This window comes from Zalophus californianus, chromosome 8, assembly GCF_009762305.2.
Source record: "Zalophus californianus isolate mZalCal1 chromosome 8, mZalCal1.pri.v2, whole genome shotgun sequence".
Classification (NCBI taxonomy): Eukaryota; Metazoa; Chordata; class Mammalia; order Carnivora; family Otariidae; genus Zalophus; species Zalophus californianus.
The window spans coordinates 27,461,296-27,481,244 of record NC_045602.1 but is presented as its reverse complement, the minus strand read 5'-3'; the positions used below and the strand labels follow the sequence as shown (position 1 = coordinate 27,481,244).

Sequence of the window (19,949 nt, the reverse complement as noted above, 5' to 3'; positions counted from 1 at the left end):
TGTGACAAATCCAGCTCAGAGTTAAAATAGAGACTATCTCCAGGTATTTATAAATTTAGGACGTATAATGCTAAAATGTACAAAGAGATACAAGAAAGAAAGAAAGAAACAAGTACTGAATTAATACACGAGACAGCATATTTACAACATGAAAAAAAGTTGTCAGTACATTTAGTGAGGTGAAAACCCCAAGTCAGTATTTAGCACTAAGGTGAAATTTGGCAGTTGCTGGAATATTGGAAAAGGAACAGATTTAAGATCTGGGAAGAATTTGACATCAGTGAGCTGAGGTGTTTTGGGAAAGATTATGAAATAATTACAGAAAAAGGGTGTTATATAAATTATTATCGTAAAAAGGGTGGGCTTTGATTGGGGAGTAAGGAAAATAATCAGTGTATATGTAGGTTTCTAGAGCAATGGATGGGGATCTTGCCTGACCCCATCCCACACTGCAATGTGGAGACCAGGAAAACCAGAATGGGGGGGGACAAGGTTCATTGGCAAGCGGCGGTAACAGCCCTTTCCCACCTCCAACCTTTGACATGTGCAGTTTTCTCTGCCTCCTAAGGTTTTCTCCCTTCCGTATTCAAAATTTTAGGACCAAGGTCGAACAGCAGTCCCTCGGAAAGCTTTCCCAGCAGCACGCAAGCAGGATTAGCCACACACTTCTTGGCTTTAACAGAACTTTGTACATGCCTATGATCTGGTGAATAACAACATCAACTACGTGTCAGACTCTGTCCCTGCGTTATCTCATTCTCCACACATTACCTCTGTTTCTGTATTTTTTCACACAATCCTCACATCTACCTGAGTAGGTACCATTACTGTTGCCTTTCTGCAGATGAGCAAGTAAGGCTTAGCGAAGGAAGAAACCTTACCCAAGCTCACACTTCTGAGTGTCCAAACTAGGTTCTGATACACTGCACTCCTCCTTTGTAAACTAAACTCCAGACTTCATTTGGGTTTCACCAGTTTTTTTGATTCATGCACTCACTCTGTTCCAGAACCCAATCCAGGGTACAACACGGTATTTAGGGGTCCTGTCTCCCCCATCTTTCCTTATTCTTCACAACTTTAACAGTCTTGGGAGTATGGGCCAGACTCCTGTAGAATGTCGCCAATCTGGATTTGTCTGATATTTTTCTCATGATTAGAGGTTGGGGTTATGGGTTTTTTGGAAGGAATAAATACAAAGGTGAAACGCTCTGGCCCACACATAAGGTCAGGAGTATATGACGTTCCCGTGACATCGCTGATACTGTTAACCTTCATCACTTGGTACTCTATTATCTACAATTATCTGTAGTAGGTTTCTGTCTTTTCCAACCAATAAAAGTCCTCGGAGAGATTAAAACCACTCAGTAGCATCTGCATTTGAACACAGTGCCTGGAACACGTGGGTTCCATGATACACCCAAAAGAAAGGGAAGGATGAAGAGAAGCTTCCACAGCCGAGCATCACATAGAGGTGACATTAGTGTTCCTAGGGCTGCCATCAAATGATGGTGTGAATTTGGGGATGCTGGGAAGCCTTCTTAGAAGAGGAGTAGGCTCAGCTGGGATGGCTGAGTAAGAAAGAGTGAAAAAGTGGTTTTAAGTCATTCACCTAACATGTGCTGACTCAGAGCATTATCCCTCTAAAGAGTCCAATCCCCCAATTTTAGAGATGGTATGAGACCTGGAAATCTGAGTTTATTTATTCACGGTTGCACGGTGAACCACTAGAAGAGCTTGGTAGGAAGGCTGTAGACGTGGGCTGGCAGGAAAAGGACCCAGGGGGAAGGGAGATGCGCCCACGTGACCTGCTCCACTGGGAGTGGCCAGTGTTCCACTGTACGTAAGGAGTTGGGCCCCCAATGCGGAGGTCGGTGAATCTGCTACTGCCAGTGGGAGATGCTACAGTTCCCACAAGACAGTAAGATTCTGTTTACTACTTGCCTACCATGGTGAGAAATTAACCTCTACCACCCTACCTCCTTCACTTTGAGATACTTCAGAAAGAAGAAAAATTCACTTATTTCCTCTCTTCCTCCCCTGCAAAGAGCATGCTTTTAGGTATAAAGAACTAGGAGCAGAAAGGAAGCCATCCACAGATTTGACCAGAGAAAAAATTTAAACTTAAAAAAAAGAATTATGCCAAGAAAATTAGAGAAACCTTGGACAAATTACAACAATAATACCCCCAAAAATATATTTGTAATGCACAGACACATGTATATAGGTTTACACATGTATTATAAATTGTTCATATAGATGCATTAAAAAACCTGATAAATGGGAACAGATATAACATAAATTTACACAAAAAAATACAAATGTTTAACAAACACCATGAAATAAATGTTGTAATAATTAGAAGTGCCCAGAGAATTAACAGATATAAGCATAAATAATAAATAATCTTTTAGAATTAAAAGAAACACATTTTAAAAATTAGAAGTTAGTGTTCAGTCAAAATAATAAAAGACATTGGGACGCCTGGGTGGCTGGCTCAGTCGTTAAGCGTCTGCCTTTGGCTCAGGTCATGATCCCAGGGTCCTGGGATCGAGCCCCACATCGGGCTCCCTGCTCGGCGGGAAGCCTGCTTCTCCCTCTCCCACTCCCCCGCTTGTGTTCCCTCTCTCGCTGTGTCTCTCTCTGTCAAATAAATAAATAAAATCTTTAAAAAAATTAATAGTAAAAGACATTAAAAACATTTTACCCAATTATTCCACTTTTAAAAATAAGGAAATAATCCTAAAATTCAGACCAAGTTTTATTAAAAAAAAAAAGCTTGTTAGATTTGTTTTTTTAACATAATGATGAGAAGTTCTAAAAAAAATGTGATTGTTGAACACATGAACAGCAAGAAAATGCTGAAGTAGTAATACACTGACTATTAAACAGCTTTCAAAAATAATATTTGAAAAGTTTTTAATGATGTGTAAAATGCTCACGATATACTATTAAATGACAAAAAGCAAGATACAAAATTGCCCATATATTATCTTGTGATAGAAAATATCCATGAGATAGGACTATTGATGAATGAGATTGAGAAATTGTTATTTTTGTTTTGCTTATTTTCTGTGTTTGCTAGATTTTCTAAAATGAATGTTTTTTTAAAAAGATTTTTTTTTTATTTACTTGAGAGAGAGAGAAAGGGAGGGAGTGAGAGAGAGCATCGGGGGGGCAACGGAGAAGCAGGCTCCTGCTAAGCAGGGAGCCCAATGTGGGGCTTAATCCCAGGACCCTGAGATCATGACTTGAACCAAAGACAGAGGCCTAATGGACTGAGCCACCCAAGGCACCCCTAGGATGAATGTTTTTTAATTGAGATATAATTCACCACCACATAATTCATCTGAAGTGTACAATTTAATGGTGTTCAGTATAGTCACAGAGTTGTGGAACTGTGTGTATTGTTTTTATAATGAGAAGAAATGAAATAAATGGGTCTGTGGTTTAGAGATGCTCTCTAAAAATATGTTGTTTTCCTTTATGTAAATAGATATGGTCTGTATGTAACCACAATGGGGAGTGACTTTCAAAGGCACCAACAAAAATGTGCTCCGAGTAGCTCAGTCAGAATAAATGACAGGTAGCATGCTTCTCTCTCTCTTTTTATTTTTTAGTTCCCTTTTCTAAGCTAATTACTCTAACATATTCTTAAATGCAGTTCAAATAAAAAAGAGAAATCTGATCACAGCATTTACCTTTGCAGTGCTTGTGGTCTGGCGTCGGGGTATAACCCTTATGGCATGAACACATGTAGGAGCCTTCAAGGTTGGAGCAAGTTCCGTTTGTGCAGACCTGTGGTTCCAGGCATTCATCCACATCTTGAAGAATGTTGCAGAAGGGGGAAAAAACCCACAAAGACAAAGAGAGAAAAAAAGAAAACATGAATAAAGTTGAATTTGGCTAAAAATAGAAAGAGCACATCCTCAAACAGGGACAGATTCTTTAAGACAAGCTTTCAGATTAGCCCAAAGGAGGAACAGGAGCTCTGGTGTGAGCTGCATGTATGATAGTTCTATGTCTTGATTTACTTTATGCAAAGTAACTCAAAAAAGGAACCAAGAATGCTCTATGAATCAATTCCATGGAAAGCTCGTTGTAGAGGGGAGGGCAGAAAAGATGGCAGGGTGGGAGTTAGCATCCCCTGCACAATGAAGTAGTCCAAAGAATCAAAGACGTACTGAGGTCTAGCTATGGAACTGATGAGTTCAGCAGGAAGGGAGGGTTCGCGAAAGCCAAAGACAGGAGTCGGGACCCGAAGAAACCACAAGAGGTCTTAGCAGAAAGATTAAAAAAAAAATGATAAAATGTTCAAAGATGGCACTGAATCGGTATTATAAAAACCAATCTAGGGGACAAACAAGCCTAGTGGGCAGTTTGAAGGTAGGGGACAGGCTGCAGAGATAGATAAAATAATAGCTCGTCTTCACCAAGCCCTTACTGCATGGAAGCAGGAAAGGCTGTGCATGTACATGAGCTTATTTAATCCTAATACGAGGCATAGAAGCCAACCATTTTATAGACAAAGGAACCAGGATTCAAAGAAGTTCCAACAGATTGCCCAAGTCCACATGGTTTGAGAAACTGGTGGCTCATAGGTGCATCCAGTCAGCTTAACTCCAAAGCCCATCCTTTTGACCGGTTTCTATTAACACAAGTGTAGTGATAGAAACCGCTAAAGAGACAATTAGGAATGTTTGTTTTTATTATTTGCTAACACAGCATTTATATAGAAAATCATCAATGTGTTCACTGATTTCATTCAGCTTTCATTATGTTCTTACTAGAATGTTGTTAATTCAGGGGCACCTGGGTAGCTGAGTTGGTCAAGCGTCCGACTCTTGATTGATTTCGGCTCAGGTCATGATCTCAGGGTTGTGAGATTGAGCCCCCCGTTGAGCTCCAGTAGGGAGCCTGCTTGAGATTTCTTCCTCTTCCTCTGCCCCTCCCCTGCTCACTCTCTCCCTCTCTCTCTCTCTAAAATAAATACATCTTTTTGAAAAAAGATGTTAATTCACAAAGAAAAACTTGAGTTCTGCGCCCCACCTAAATGCTTTTGTTAAGTCCATCGTATGTTGTAGTTGAGAAGACTGTGTAGCATGAACAACCAACACCGTAAGAGGAAAGATTGAAACCACTAAGTGCTGAAACTACACACAGCATCATGATGTAGGCTTAATTTTACAGCAGTCTATAACTCAATCCAGGCATCTTAATCATAAGGCAGACCAACAATACGGAGGAAAATGCTCTTGACTACATCCATTTCATTTTGCAATGCTCGCCATGAAAGCAATAAAGCTTGCCACCCTCCTAATATTAATAGGCGGAGAGTCACGAACACATGAACATCAGAGACCTAGTTCTAACTGAGCATTCCAGAGTTCGAACTGCATTCATTTGCTTGACATTTCCTTAAACCTGTATTCTAGTTTTCTCTCTCTCTTTTTTTTTTAGATTTTATTTATTCATTTGAGGCAGATACAGAGAAAGAGAGAATGAGCAGGGGGAGAGGCAAAGGGAGAGGGAGAAGCAGGCTTCCTGCTGAGCTGGGAGCCCGACGTGGGGCTCAATCCCAGGACCTGAGATCATGACCTGAGCCGAAGGCAGACGCTCAACCATCTGGGCTACCTAGGCACCCCTGTACTCTAGTTTTCTTAAAATGATATCTAGAAATAGAGTATTACCAAAATGAGGCTATGGTGTGTGAGCACGCACGCACACACTGGCACACATTTCACATGCAAACTGAAAACAGCCAACTAACTGGCATTGTCTGAGCGCTCTACCTCACTTTCACAAAATCAATTACAGTGAACTGGACTCTACTCCATGATAACAAAAAGAGCACTTCCAGACTGACTCATTGTCCATCCTTTCTTTGGTTGTGGGAGTCCACTTTTATAAACACCGAATGCAAATAATTTGAAAGAAGAAGCTAAACATTGGAGCCAAAGTAAATAATGGGACAGAATGAGCCTAGACACTAGGCATATAAATTCCAGACAGCAACATTAAAATGTCACGTCTGGTATCTGGATTGGTTTCAAAAAATGTTAAAAAGTTGAAAAATGTATGGATTGTTCTAATTATGTATGCACCAGGAAATGTGATTTATAGGGCTACAGAATATGACAACAAAATCAATTTCTAAGACCATATTTGCTCTAGTTAAAGCAAATTAACAGTACAGATGATCATTCATGAAATACTTTTAAAACACTTGATACTAGGGTGCCTGAGTGGCTCAGTCGGTTAAGTGTCTAACTCTTGATTCTGGCTCAGGTCATAATCGCAGGGTCGTGAGACCAAGCCCCCCACCGGGCTCGGCACTCAGCGCGGAGTCTGCTTGTCCCTCTCCCTCTGCTCCTCCCCTCCGTTGCAAACCACACTCTCTCACTCTCAAAAACATAAATAAAATCTTTAAAAAAATACTTGATACTTACACTTGAATTAACAGTACCACAGTGCCTATTTAAGAGCTGCTAAGAGAGTTGATCTTAAAAGTCCTCATCATAAGAAAAATTTTTTTTTTAATTCTGTAACTATGGTGATAAGACTTTCACCCGACTTACTGTGATCGTTTTGTAATGTATACAAATATCAAATTATTATGTTCTAAACCGGAAACTCATACAATGCTATAGATGTATCATACCTCCATTTAAAAAAAACAGAATATATAGTAGGAAGGTGCCTGGAGTGGGGCCTCACCTGATGGATGTAAAAGGAGTGAAATAAACTCAGTGTTTTATCTTTCACCCAGACCTGTCTCTTAAACAGCCTAGTTGGTCAGTGTACTGGACATTCCCCCCCGATGTCCCACAGGCCCCTCTGAATCTTCACAGCCCAACCTGATCTTTCTCCCTGGGTGTCTTTTATTCCAGGTCAATATATGATACCACTATCCACTCAGATGCCCACGTCAGAAACTGGGAGTCATCCTCTCTAGATTCCTTATTCGCCCTCTTTCCCCACATTCGATTTGTAACAGTCAAATCAATTCTATCTTCCCAATATCTCTCAAATACACCTGCTTCATTTCATTCTTACTACCACCATTCTGTCTCACATGGGTTACCGCCACAGTTTGTTTCTCCACCTCAAGTCTCACCCTCTCTAATCCACTATCCAGCTGGTAGCCAGAGGCATCTGAAATACAAACACAATCAATGGTATTGCTCCTTTCAAAACCCTCAGTGGTTTCCAGTGTTCTTCCATTAAGTCAAAGATACAAACTTGTGGGGCCCTGAGTGTTATCAACAGAAAGCCTGCCCTCAGTTCTTACTTCAAACCCTTGGGAGATTCAGTGTTTTGGGAAACAAGGTAGTCCTTCTCCACCCCACCATCCAACACCCATAGCCTCTTACCCATGCTGCAGAGGGAGATGATTAAGTCTTTGGTTTTCTGTATTGGAGCTCAAATTGCATCTTACTCTAGGGTGATGGTCTTGTACAAGAGTCAGATTACCCAAATTCTTGTGATGCATATACACATAATCAGTTCAAAAGGGAAACGTCATGAAAAACACTGTGTTCACAGAAAAATGTGTTCCAAACTCCCAAAATACAATTTACCAATGGGCTTTTGGGACATAATAATATGGCATCTGCTATCCAGTGAATTAATTAAACCTCCCACAGTAAGGAAATTGCCAGGGGTTTATGAGGTCAGCACTTTGTGGATATGATCGTTCAAAAGTTTATGAATCCACCCCAGTATACTATTACCCAATCCAAACTGATCATTGTCATCTACAACACCCTGAGAGACTCTAACAGAGGCCTGTGGGAAACCAGATATGCCATGTCTATAGGATTTCATGATCTGCTCCTCTCAGAAGCCTGTCAGAAGAGGCAGTCAGAGCAGTGGACATGATTTGTCCTTAGTGAACCCTGGCTGATTCTTTTTTTTTTTTTTTAAGATTTTATTTATTTATTTGAGAAAGAGAGAGGGAGGGAGAAAGCATGAGCAGAGGGAGAAGCAGACTCCCTGCTGAGCAGGGAGCCTGATGTGGGCCTCAATCCCAGGACCCTGGGATCATGACCTGCACCAAAGGCAGACACTTAACCAGGTGAGCCATGCAGGCACCCCAACCCTGGCTGATTCTTATGATCATCTTTTTCTTTTAAAATGTTTCACCTTGGGGTGCCTGGGTGGCGCAGTTGGTTAAGTGTCCGACTCTTGGTTTCAGCTCAGGTCCTGATCTCAGGATCATGAGACTGAGCCCTGCATAAGACTCCCTCTCCTGCTCCCTCTGCCTCTCTCTCAAATAAATAAATAAATTCTAAAAAAAAAAAAAAAACACAAAAAAAGTTTCACCTCATCATTTGAATCCTGCAGCCTACAGTTCTTTGTCAAGATTAACATGAAACTCAGTGGTCATTAGTTCCTGAACTCCAGCTTTTTTCTTTGGGGGGAAATGAGGACATTAATCTCTTTCCAGCTCTCTGGCAACTTTCCATTCTCCACAATTTTTACAAAGACGACTTTCAGCTGGCCAGCAAATCCACCTGCAAATTCTCTCGTTGCCTTGGGATGTAATTTCTCTGGGTCAGGAACCCTTCTGAAATTTCCCTTCCTAATGTCCTGGGAAAACACAAGATAGCATGAAGCCCCTTTCTGACGGTTCAGAGGGTATTCAGTGGCTGACCTCACACAAGTCAGTTCAAGGCTATGCTGCCTCCTTCCACTTCACCTATCAGCTCCTTGAGGTTGGTCAGAGTTGGCTGACGATCATAGGTAATAAATGACAGAGCTAGGACATGATCCCAGGTCTTTTATCTCCAAAACTAGTGTTCTGTTCTATACACTCTCTCTTCCTGTACACCCAAGACAATGAGAGAACAAAGCAACATGATTAAGATAACGGGAAAGAAAAGTTCATAGAGAGAGAGATAATCGATATGGGTGGGAATCATCCCTTGCAAGCAGCAGTAAGAATGGCTGAGGGATTCTTGACTCTAAGATGGCAGTCTTCTGCATAGATAGCCCCAGTTGAGTTTCGCTGAAAGACAAAATATTCTTTTGGAAAGGGGAGGCAGGAAGCCAGTTCAACAGTTTACCTGCATTACTTCCTGTATTTTCAAGGAAATTAATCTCTCAACACTGTGCATCAGTCATATCTCAGAGGCCATTGAGTCCCATTTAATTCCTTAATGAGCACCACAGACCTCAATGAGCGAGCACCATTTGATATGTGAAGTAAACATCTTATTCTGTCACGATGACTACAGGAAAATACAAGATTGCTCCCCACCCCCAACATGACATTACTTCAGTGATCCCTCAACTATTCTGTACACACAGTCTTTTATAGTAAAGATGATAGCAGAACATACTTGACAGAAAAGCCAGCATGGTTAGGCCAGCGGGATGGAACAACCTGCACTTGCGGTACAGCAAATCCTCAGGATCTCAGGTGCCCCCTGTCAAGTCTGACCAAGTAAAGATATGCAGTAACAGTGCAGCCGATAAAAATATGTTACGCATCCCTCAAAGACTCATCACTGTTCTTCAAAACTGGAGAACAGCCAGTGCTATGTACATCCCAGATAAAGACCCAAGGATGGTCTCGGAAAATCAGTCCATTAACCCTACCACACCACTGGCTTCCTGCCTCCCCTTTCCAAAAGAATATTTTGTCTTTCAGCGAAACTCAACTGGGGCTATCTATGCAGAAGACTGCCATCTTAGAGTCAAGAATCCCTCAGCCATTCTTATTGCTGCTTGCAAGGGATGATTCCCACCCATATCGACCTTCTCTCTCTCTATGAACTTTTCTTTCCCATTGTCTTAATCATGTTGCTTTGTTCTCTCATTGTTTGGGTGTACAGGAGGAGGGAGTGTATAGAACAGAACACTAGTTTTGGAGATAAAAGACCTGGGATCATGTCCTAACTCTGTCATTTATAATGAAGTCAATGCCCTCTGTAGCAACGTAAGAGAAGTTTGTGTTATTATGGTAACTAGTCTTCTCACACAGGTATGTTTCCTGCTTTCAAAAGTAGTTTTTTGGTTGCTTTTATTGAGATATAATTGACATATGACATAGGGTAAGTTTCAGTGATAATTTCGTATGCTTATATATTGCAAAATGATTAATAAAGTTAGCTAACGCCTCTCTTATGTCACATAATTATTTCCTTTTTTTTGTGAACACAATTACCATCTGGCCTCCTAGGAGCTTTGAAGTTGATAATACAGCACTGTTGATTATAATCACCAATCTGTGCAACAGGTCTCCAGGGCTTATCTACTTGCCAGTTGCAAGTTCGAACCCTTAAACAACACCTCCCCAATCCCCCTAGTGCCCAGCTCCTGATAACCACCATTCTATTCTGTTTTGTTTCGCTTATTTGTAACTTCAAGTCTTCTCTGGAATTAAGTACATAATTAGGTATCCGATAATAACATAATGACTAATTAGAAGACTTCTTTAGCTATAGTGGGTTTAGGGATTAGGCTGGTGTTTGCACATTTAATAATTATCTGCAAAAGGTAGATGTTCAGTTCTGTTGCCATCTTATGCAAATAAATGTAGAATAAAAGTCTTCAATTTCAGATAAGTCCATGAATATTCATCTATTCCATAAAGGTTAACAATGATTCTTAAAAATCTGAAAACAAATACTAGTGGTCAAAGAACGCCTAGAACAAGAAGCTTTCCATGTTTATCATGCACGTTCTGTGCACCTGGTTTTGGTTAAGACTATGGCTAACCAGTTGTCAAGTGGATCAAATGACACTAAGTTCTTCAAATTCCTAAGACCCATTACATTTAGAAAACGTAAATTGGAGTCACAAAGTCACTATTAACTTAATTACAGTTTGACAGAGAAGGATTAGTATGATAAAAATCTCAGAAATTTGTCTTCCCAGGTCACATGGTCTTTCACAGACTCAATTATAAAGCAAGATATTAAAGTAAACTCAACAAGGGATCGCTGCCTACATCGACCATGTGATAGATATTGTGTCTTATGAAGGTAAGCCAAGAAAATGAAGTAAAAGGATGGAGATGGCAGTACTGCAGAAGGTAAAACATTTGTTAGGGATGATCGATTACCCTACAGAAAAGTAATATGATTCTTTTCTTTTTTTAAAGGTTTTATTTATTTATTTGACAGAGAGAGACAGCGAGAGAGGGAACACAAGCAGGGGGAGTGGGAGTGGGAGAAGCAGGCTTCCCGCCGAGCAGGGAGCCCGATGCGGGGCTCAATCCCAGGACCCGGGATCATGACCTGAGCCGAAGGCAGACACTTAACGGCTGTCTTAAGAAATAGATCCCAGCTAAACAAAAATGCTCAGAAGATGAAAGGTAATTATAAGACTAAGATTACTTAGATTCATAAAAGAAAGTTCCTGTCAGATAGGGAGAGTTAAGAACTACAGGAAATGAACTTATTAAAGAAAGTCAAAGACAGTTATACATAGAAACTTGACATAAAATTTACTTAAACAAGTACCAGTTATTACTGCACTTCTAACATCTCAGGATTAGGGAGGTAAAAGGGAGGATAACAGAGTTGGGGGAAGAAGGGTTATAACATTTAATGGGTTCTACCTTGTGTCACATGCCTCACTAGGTGCTTTATATTGCTTATTTAATTCTGACAGTAAATCCCATGAGGAGAGCATTTCAATCCCCATTTTAAAGATATTGAAACCAAGCTTCATAGAGGTCATACATAACCCCAAATCTGTCTAAATTCAGGGAAATATGATCTTTATATCAGAGTTACTGAATGTACCTTTAAACAATTAGATGTTAGAGAATCTCCTTTAGAGGATGGCTCCAGTAGGGTTTAAATCAGGCCTGTTCTTGAGTGAAGAGAAACCTGCAAATTGAGTACCTGACAGGCTGGCTTCCCTCAAGAAAGGTCCTGGCTGAAGCAGCCAGTTGGAACTGGCCAGAACCCAGGGTGATGAAACAGTCATTAGAGGCGAGGATCAAGCGGGCAGCAACTCCAGGCTGAATGTGAGGTCCAAGGAATACAATGTTGAATGATGAAAGAGGCTTTCCAGAGAGGACTGAAATCGACAACTTGAAAGAAGAAGCTATGTTAACAGAGGAGCCAACAAGGTTGCCAAAAAGCATCAAGGGATAGATATTTTGAAAGTGGACAATAAACTGCTGAGAATGAAGGATCATATACCCTGAAATCAACACTAGGAAAGAGCATGGTCTCCCAGACAACACCTGCTAACATCTGACCTGTTTCTGCCCCAAACAATTTCTGTTCTAATTCATAAATCACGGAGAAGCATCAATCAGTGAGATCCAGCCTACATGGCATGAATACAAGGAGGCAATTAACGGGTTCACCAAGTTCACCTTTGGGTCAGTGAAAGAGGCACAGTGTAATTGGCATCAAATCCCTGCAGAACATAAGGGTCTAAATAGCAATTCTCGATTCCTAATGAATCCATTTAACAGAAAAAAAAAAAGTCAAATCAACATATGGATTGACGGACTTTAGAAAAAACCATAAGCACTATGCCACACAAAAGTAGAATTACATACAACACTGTACAACTTTAATTATAATAATTTTTTATATATATATTTTTAATTATTATGTTATGTTAACCACCATACATTACATCACTAGTTTCTGATGTGGTGTGCCAGGATTCATTGTTTGCGCACAACACCCAGCGCTCCATGCAGTAGGTGCCCTCCTTGATACCCACCACCGGGCTAGCCCATCCCCCCACCCCCCTCCCCCCTCGAACCCTCAGTTTGTTTCTCAGAGTCCGCAGTCTCTCGTGGTTCGTCTCCCCCTCCGATTTCCCCCCCTTCCTTTAAAACTAGTCAATGAGAGCAGAGTGGTAGAAAAAGGAGGACACTAAGACCTGTGAAACAGAATCCCCTGTAAGGTAGGGATTATCTTCTCTACAGATGACTAACAAATGCCAAGTGTAAGACTCTTCTTCAGATGGTGAGATTTGGGAAGATTTTAAGTCTTTAATGTTCTCATGTATTTAAGATTGGGGGGAAAAATCTTACAAATGTACCCTAAATTATCTGGACTAAAAGGATATTAAAAAGCCACAAACCAGTCCCAAGTAACCATTAGAAACAAAAACAAATAGAAAGAACACAATAGAAATAACCTATCATTTGATGCCTTCTCTGACCCCCATAGAATCTCTGACACTCTGTCTCCCTTAAGCTGCTTTTTTTTCCTTTGTGGCACTCAACACACATCTGACATACCATATGCTTTGCTTGCTGCTTTGTTTATTTGCAAGCACAATGTGAGCTCTAGAGTACAAGCACAATGAGGGGAGGGCATTTATTTTGTTCACTCTCAATCCCCTGGGTCTTGAAAAATGCCTGGCTCTTGGTAGGCACTCAACTGTTAAACTGAACAAACAAATATATAATCAAGTTGGTGCTGATGAGCTCAACCCAATGATACGTTTAAGTAATGTCTACACCTTCTAAAATGTGTCTTTGGAGTACCAGAAGGATAAAGGTGAGAACTAAAATGTATGTGATATGGCTGGGTATTCCCTCACATTGTCAGAGTTGAGCAGAAAAATCGAATTCATTCATCGGTTCAGTAAGAACAGAAAAGCATGTTGCAATTCTACTTTTTAACATGTGAAAGCTCTACTACAGTCAAAAATTAAGACGGATCCATTTTGGTATAATCTGCAAAAGTCTTCCTGAGAATTTTAGAGGAGCTGCAAGTCCAGTATGAACAATGAGTGGAACTGAAATTACAGCACAGAAGAGAAGCTTCAACTGTAGATGACAGAGCCTAAAATTTTACCCAAGGCAGAAGGAAAGAGTACACGGTGTATTTTTCATAGGAAATGCACGATCTTAGCAATGCACAAATGAAAACTAGTGCTTGGAGCAAGTGGCTAGCTGTGTCACTCTGGTGGACTACACAGTGACCTAGTATTTCTGCTTATGATCTTACTCAGCTGGTTGGCAAAGTCAAGTTACTCTGAACGGAGGTACTGTGCTTCTGTCCCTGAACTGGAGCAAAGTGGTCATGCTGAGACTGATTGCATACATCTAGGTATAATAACTCATTTATTCTTATTGCCCAGTCTAGATAAATGCATTTATATTGAAGAGCACTCACTTGCCCATTTGCTCAGTCATATTTCATTAGTAAATTCATGAATCAGGACTGTGTTTATACCACTATTATGGATTTTAGTTATTTGAGGTAAAATTCAGGCTCTCTTCTTGGATTATAGTATGTAGCAGTATGTGAAAATGAAAACACAAATGAAATCTTGATGGGCAACTATGAAATTTGTGCCAAACGGGAAAATTAAAACCAAATGTACTAACCAGCACTGATCACATAAACAAATGCATAATAAATAAGCCATTAATGAACAAAAATCTCTTCTCCCAAAGATCAACATCTCACAATTCCAAGGACAGACACTCTTAGAGATGGGCATGAGCTTCAGGGCAGAGGGCCACCTGTACCACGTACAGAGGCTTAGCTTCTGCAACCTGGTGATGAGTCCAGAGCTTTGCAACTGGGACTGTTTCTGCGAAGCCTACTTAGCCCACCTGCTCTGCAACACCTAACGTCTTTCCCAGAGATGTAGGCGTAAAGATGAACATTTTATTATTTTTTTTTATGTTCAGTTAGCCAGCATATAGGACGTTAGTTTTTTTTTTTTTTTTTTTTTAGGACATCATTAGTTTTTGAAGTAGTGTTCAAGATGAACACTTGAAACAGGACTGAGAGAGAGGGTCTGGCATGGTCTGTCCCCTCATCCTGCTGCAAATCTTCTCTTGTTCTGTCCTTCAGCAGCACCAGCCTTCCAGCTTCTGGAACATGACTGCTTCCTCCTTCCCATGAGTCCCCTGAATATGCTCTTTTCTCTGTCCAAAACTATCTCCCTCCCATCCCCTTCCCCAGTTAAACCTCAATCAGGAATTTTCCCAGAGGCAACTCGTTCTGTGACACATTCTTATTTTTTTTTTTTTTGGTAATTCTTTTATAAATTTTATTTTTTAAAATTTTTATTGTTATGTTAATCACCATACATTACATCATTAGTTTTTGGTGTAGTGTTCCATGATTCATTGGTTGCGTATTAACACCCAGTGCTCCATGCAGTACGTGCCCTCTTTAATACCCATCACCAGGCTAACCCATCCCCCCACCCCCCTCCCCTCTAGAACCCTCAGTTTGTTTTTCAGAGTCCATCGTCTCTCATGGTTCGCTGTGACACATTCTTACAGCATCAGAGAACCCCCCTTCCCAAACAGTCTCATTTGTGTTTGTGCATTTATTTACGAGATGTCTGGGTATCAGTCTTCCTCACCAGATAGTTCCATGAAGAAGGTACTTTTTTTTGTCCCTCAATGTATCCCAGCACTCAGCACAACTCTGGGTATATTATAGTAAGTTCTCCAGCATTTGTGGATGAAAAGAAAGAAGGTATGAATAAATGAGAAACTGAACTCACATCGTCAGAGTCTGGCATTGAGTGTAAAAGAGCTCAGCTTCTAAGGAAAAGATGACACAGAGACAGAAACAGAAGGGAAAACCATCAGGGGGGAAAGCTAACTAGAGCACAGCTAATTAGAACCAAAGCAGTTTTGCTGCTTCTCTTCCTCAGCGCCTGATGGCAGCATGAAGTATTTATTAAATACATATATGAATAAATATAAGAGGTGTGGCCATCCATCAAGATTTCTCTTTCTACTTCTGCTGCACGTCTGTGTTCGCATGTTCCTAATTCTACTAGTCTCTGGTAGCTTGCTTCTTCTTAGGCCTTTTCTCTCTTTTTTAGCCTTTTGTTCCCCACCACTCTCCACCCTGTGGTGATTCTTATTTTATTTGGTCTTGGTTATTCATCACATCAAGGACAATTTGCTTCCATCAGAATTATTTCTCCCAGGTAAAATCTCACATTCTTCATGCCAACTTCCTTTCTTATATGTCTCCCTGGTTAGAAATTACTTAGAACTTTTCTTAGAAATTTTCTCAGAAGGACACAAGTTTATTATATTCCATGTTTTGTTTTGTTTGTTTTTTTTAATTTTGAAAGAGGGCTCACTTGGCATTACGTCACTCTGTCAGAAAATGGACTAGAGAGAAGAAATAAAACTATGATAAGAACACTCTAGTACCTACCAAGACACTGCCCATTCCAACCTCGGAACCCTTCTGTGCAGGGAACACACTGGTAAGACCCAGGAGAGTTCACACACTGCTCATCTGGACAAGTGCTTGCAGTCAAGCATTCGTCAATATCTGGAAAAATCAAAAAACCAGGTCACAAACATTTTATCAGAATACTGAAACAAAAACATACTTTTCTGATGAAGTGGGGGGGGGGGGGGAAGATGTGTTCTATCTACATTTTGATGGAGAAAATGTTAAGTAGGTAAGTCAAACACTGCCTACACTTAAACACCACAGTGATAAAGCACGCCAGGTATACCTGGATTAAAATATTTACACAAATTCAAAAGAACTTGGCCCCAATTGCCCAGCTCCACCCTGGGAGCTGGCAGCTCCTTGGGGGCCACTTTCTGGACATCAAACAAGGTAACAGTGCAGCTTGCCAAACAGAAATATAACAAACGGGCATGAGAATGACGAAGCCACAAATCCACCTGGCCAAAGGTTCTCTCTTCAGACAATGGATGCTCTAGGGAAATCCTTGCTTTGGCTTCATGGGCCCAAGAATATCCTGGGTTTGAATAATTTAAAACCTTTCATAGGATAGGAATTCCTTGGAGGTGGAAGAAACACATTAAGAGAGAATGAACTCATCAAATACTTCAAAGAGTTTCCAGAAAACACGGTGATATGATCACAGGGTAATAGTTTCTCACAAAAATATACCTTATTTCTCACATTCACAGCTAACTGAAGTTATTCATCATTGTTCTTTTCAATGTGCATTGGAAAAAACACCTTCAGTATGGCTGGGGCTATGGCAGAGGGAACTACTACAATGGTGTTAGGCATTTTGAAGAATGGTAGGAAAACAGAATGGGGGAGAGGAAGGATAAAGTTTCGAAAGGGTTCAAGAGTTTCACGTGGATGGTGGTACCATGGGAACCAGCTGCATTCGAAATGATCATTTTTCTGGAGTTGGATTCCAAATTCATGTGAGTGGATTTAATGTCTAAGTGTTCTAATTTAAAATGTATATAGGACTCACCATAGCACACACACAAAAATAAATACATAAAAAATAAAATAAAAAAATAAAATGTATACAGGACATCTAATCACACTTAAAATATAAACCGAATTTTCAGGACATAGGCTGAAAAGTGGAAGAAATATGTAATGGATACAGCCATGCGTTCTGGTAAATTCTCAAAAATTCTCTCCCCTTATCACTAGGCGAGTGTGAAAAGATGTTAAAGTAAAAATGTTGATGATGATATTAATAGAATAAGCACCAGGTCAGGGTGGTAATTTTTTTTCCTATCAGCAAAAAATCCTTGCCAATAGACAATGACACACAGTGGTTTTTTTTTTTGGTTTTTTTTTTTTAGGTCAGATGTTCTGGGACTTCTTGTTCTACAAAAAGATGATGCTTGCCAGTTTCATTTTCCAAAGAGCATTACATTCTTTTCTGGAAGGAATTTTTTGTAATAGAACTACAACTGCTAAGTCAGAGAAGGTCAGTGAGAAAGGCTGGTCCAATAAATAAGGTGCAATGCTGAGCAATACAAGACAATATCCCTGAATGTCCCGCGACTCACCTCTGCTTGCTTGTTCCTTCATCTATAGATCAGAGACTACCTGCCTGGGAATACCTTAACTGAGCAAAGTAAGGATGCATGAGATAATGTCTGTGAACTAGAATAGACTCCTTGGAGACTGGTGCTGTTTAAAAGCAACTTTGTTAGTGGCAGCTGAGAAAATCTTTGGTGAGCCAGAAGCTTGGGGACCTTTGGTTCTGGTCCATGACGAAATTAGAAAACAGCCATGTTATTTGGCTCCCTCTTCTTTTCAAGCCGTTTCATAGGGATAGAATTATGGATTATTTACTCGGGGAACCCTGGTAGTATTTCTGTTCATTTCCATACACTGAATATTCCCGAATAGTCCCCTAACTGCTTCCCATTTGCTTACAGAGCTTTCACATTTCTTTTCTCCTCCTTCCCACTTTCCATCCTCACGCTATAGTTACTAGTTAAATATCTTCTCTTCCCATCCTGATAAACTGTATGCAGAACTTAAGAATCAGCATTTGACCTCCTTGGGGAGTGTTGTTTGCACATAAATGCTTGTCAGGTAAACCCATGCGATTTAAAAAAAAAAAAAAAAAAAAAACCTCCCACAAATACAGATGTACTGAGAAGGTCTCTGCAAAAACAACGTAATCAGGAAAAGGGGGAGGTTTCCAGAGACTAACAGTTCTTGAGAACTAGCAAGGTGATAGGCACCATACAAGATACCGCAGCATGCATTTCTTCTCATGACAACCCTGAAAGTTAACTTTGCAGCACCCATTTCACAGGTTTCAAAAGGGCTAAGTCACCAGCTCCAAGCCAGACAGTTACTAAGCATGGGAGTCAGGAGCCAAGGCCACTGTCCTGCTCTCTCCCAGGGCCATGCTGCCTCTCCAGGGCAGAGGGAGGGTCCCCTGTAAGAGGAGAGTGGGGACGCTTCACCCCTTGCTGTCCCATGGCCCTCGGCTGCCGGTGGAGACCGTATAGCTCCATTCTGATCCGAGGCAGTCAAAGATTCAGTAATGTAAAACGCTCCCATTTCTCTCCAGATCAGAGTACAAGGGGCTGAGCAAGGGGCCAGGGGGATAGTCAGGTGCAGGCTGCCAAAAAACATCTAATTAGCTTTCCCTCCAGGCCCAGGTCATTAGATCCATGAAGAAAACCAACACATAGGAGCCAGGGACAGCTGAGAGCAGCCTGCCCCAATGTGTCCGTCCCTCCCTCGGCCTGGAAGCCCAGCCATATTCGAAAACAGGCTGATCCTCAGGCAGCCCGGCAAAGAGCCCTACGGAACCAGCACTGTCCACACAGCCTGGCTCCTCAGAACCATGCTCAGGGGCCCCTGCTCCTCTAGCCGACACGTGTCCACGGCAGTATTTAAGCAGAAGCGCAGTATCTTTCTTCAGGTAAATGATTCGTTAAGAAGTACCACGGCGGTTGCGAAAAGAACCTGTGTAACTGGGACACAAACATGAGCAGAAAAATTAAGTGGTTAATCATTCTGGCCATGCTCTAAAAGCTCTTCAGAACTTTTTTTCTTTTTAAATAACACTAGCAAACTCATTGCTGTGGTCAATAATAAAGAAATTTTATCTAGCATGGTTGGAATTTGACCTGCCGTTAGTCAGACAGTGCTTCTGTGGAGGGTTGGTAAACAAGTCCCAGAGCACAGGAAAGGAATGTAACAAGGCGAAAAGGTTGGAAACTAAAAATCAACAGCGGGTAAACCTGCACCCAGCTCCCAGATGAATGACCCAGACGCTGGAATTAAGTCTGGGTTTATGCTAAGACACTCTGCAATTAATCATTCTAAAGCAATTCACTCCAAATACGAGGGAAGGCAGATACTGAAGTGGACAAGGAGAATGTGAAGATGGAAAATAATCCAGACCAAGCCACTGAAGGGAGGCAAAGAGGCTGTGAGTCCAGAAGGCAGGAGGAGCGTGGATGAGAGGCTGGTGTCGCGCACACACTGGCAGAGGAAGCTAAGTACCAGGCTGGGTGCCTGGCAGCCCCAGCTGGGGGCCCAGCCCTGCATTTCAAGGTCTCGTGCACTCCGCACTTGGACGTGGCATAGACTCACCCTCGCAATGGCCTCCCCGGGTCATGCGGTAACCGCTGTCACAGTATTCGCACCTGAAGGCCCCTGCGGTATTGACGCAGTGCCCTTCCCCGCACACATCTGGCCTCAGGCACTCGTCAACATCTACACAAAGCAGAAAACATTGTCGAGTTTTATTTCCCACAACAGAAT

General features: G+C 41.2%; 1 protein-coding gene across 9 annotated transcripts in view; it reads right to left on the bottom strand.

Annotated features, from left to right (window-relative positions):
* Positions 1 to 19,949, bottom strand: part of LTBP1 (latent transforming growth factor beta binding protein 1) — a 388,182-nt gene that overhangs the window by 91,233 nt on the left and 277,000 nt on the right. For all 9 annotated transcript variants that reach the window (XM_027621433.2, XM_027621430.2, XM_027621432.2 and 6 more), the window contains 3 exons: positions 19,779 to 19,901; positions 16,131 to 16,250; positions 3,699 to 3,821 (listed from right to left, as the gene is read on the bottom strand). In XM_027621433.2, the coding sequence (XP_027477234.2) occupies positions 3,699 to 3,821; positions 16,131 to 16,250; positions 19,779 to 19,901 (366 nt within the window). The remainder of the gene's footprint in view (positions 1 to 3,698; positions 3,822 to 16,130; positions 16,251 to 19,778; positions 19,902 to 19,949) is intronic.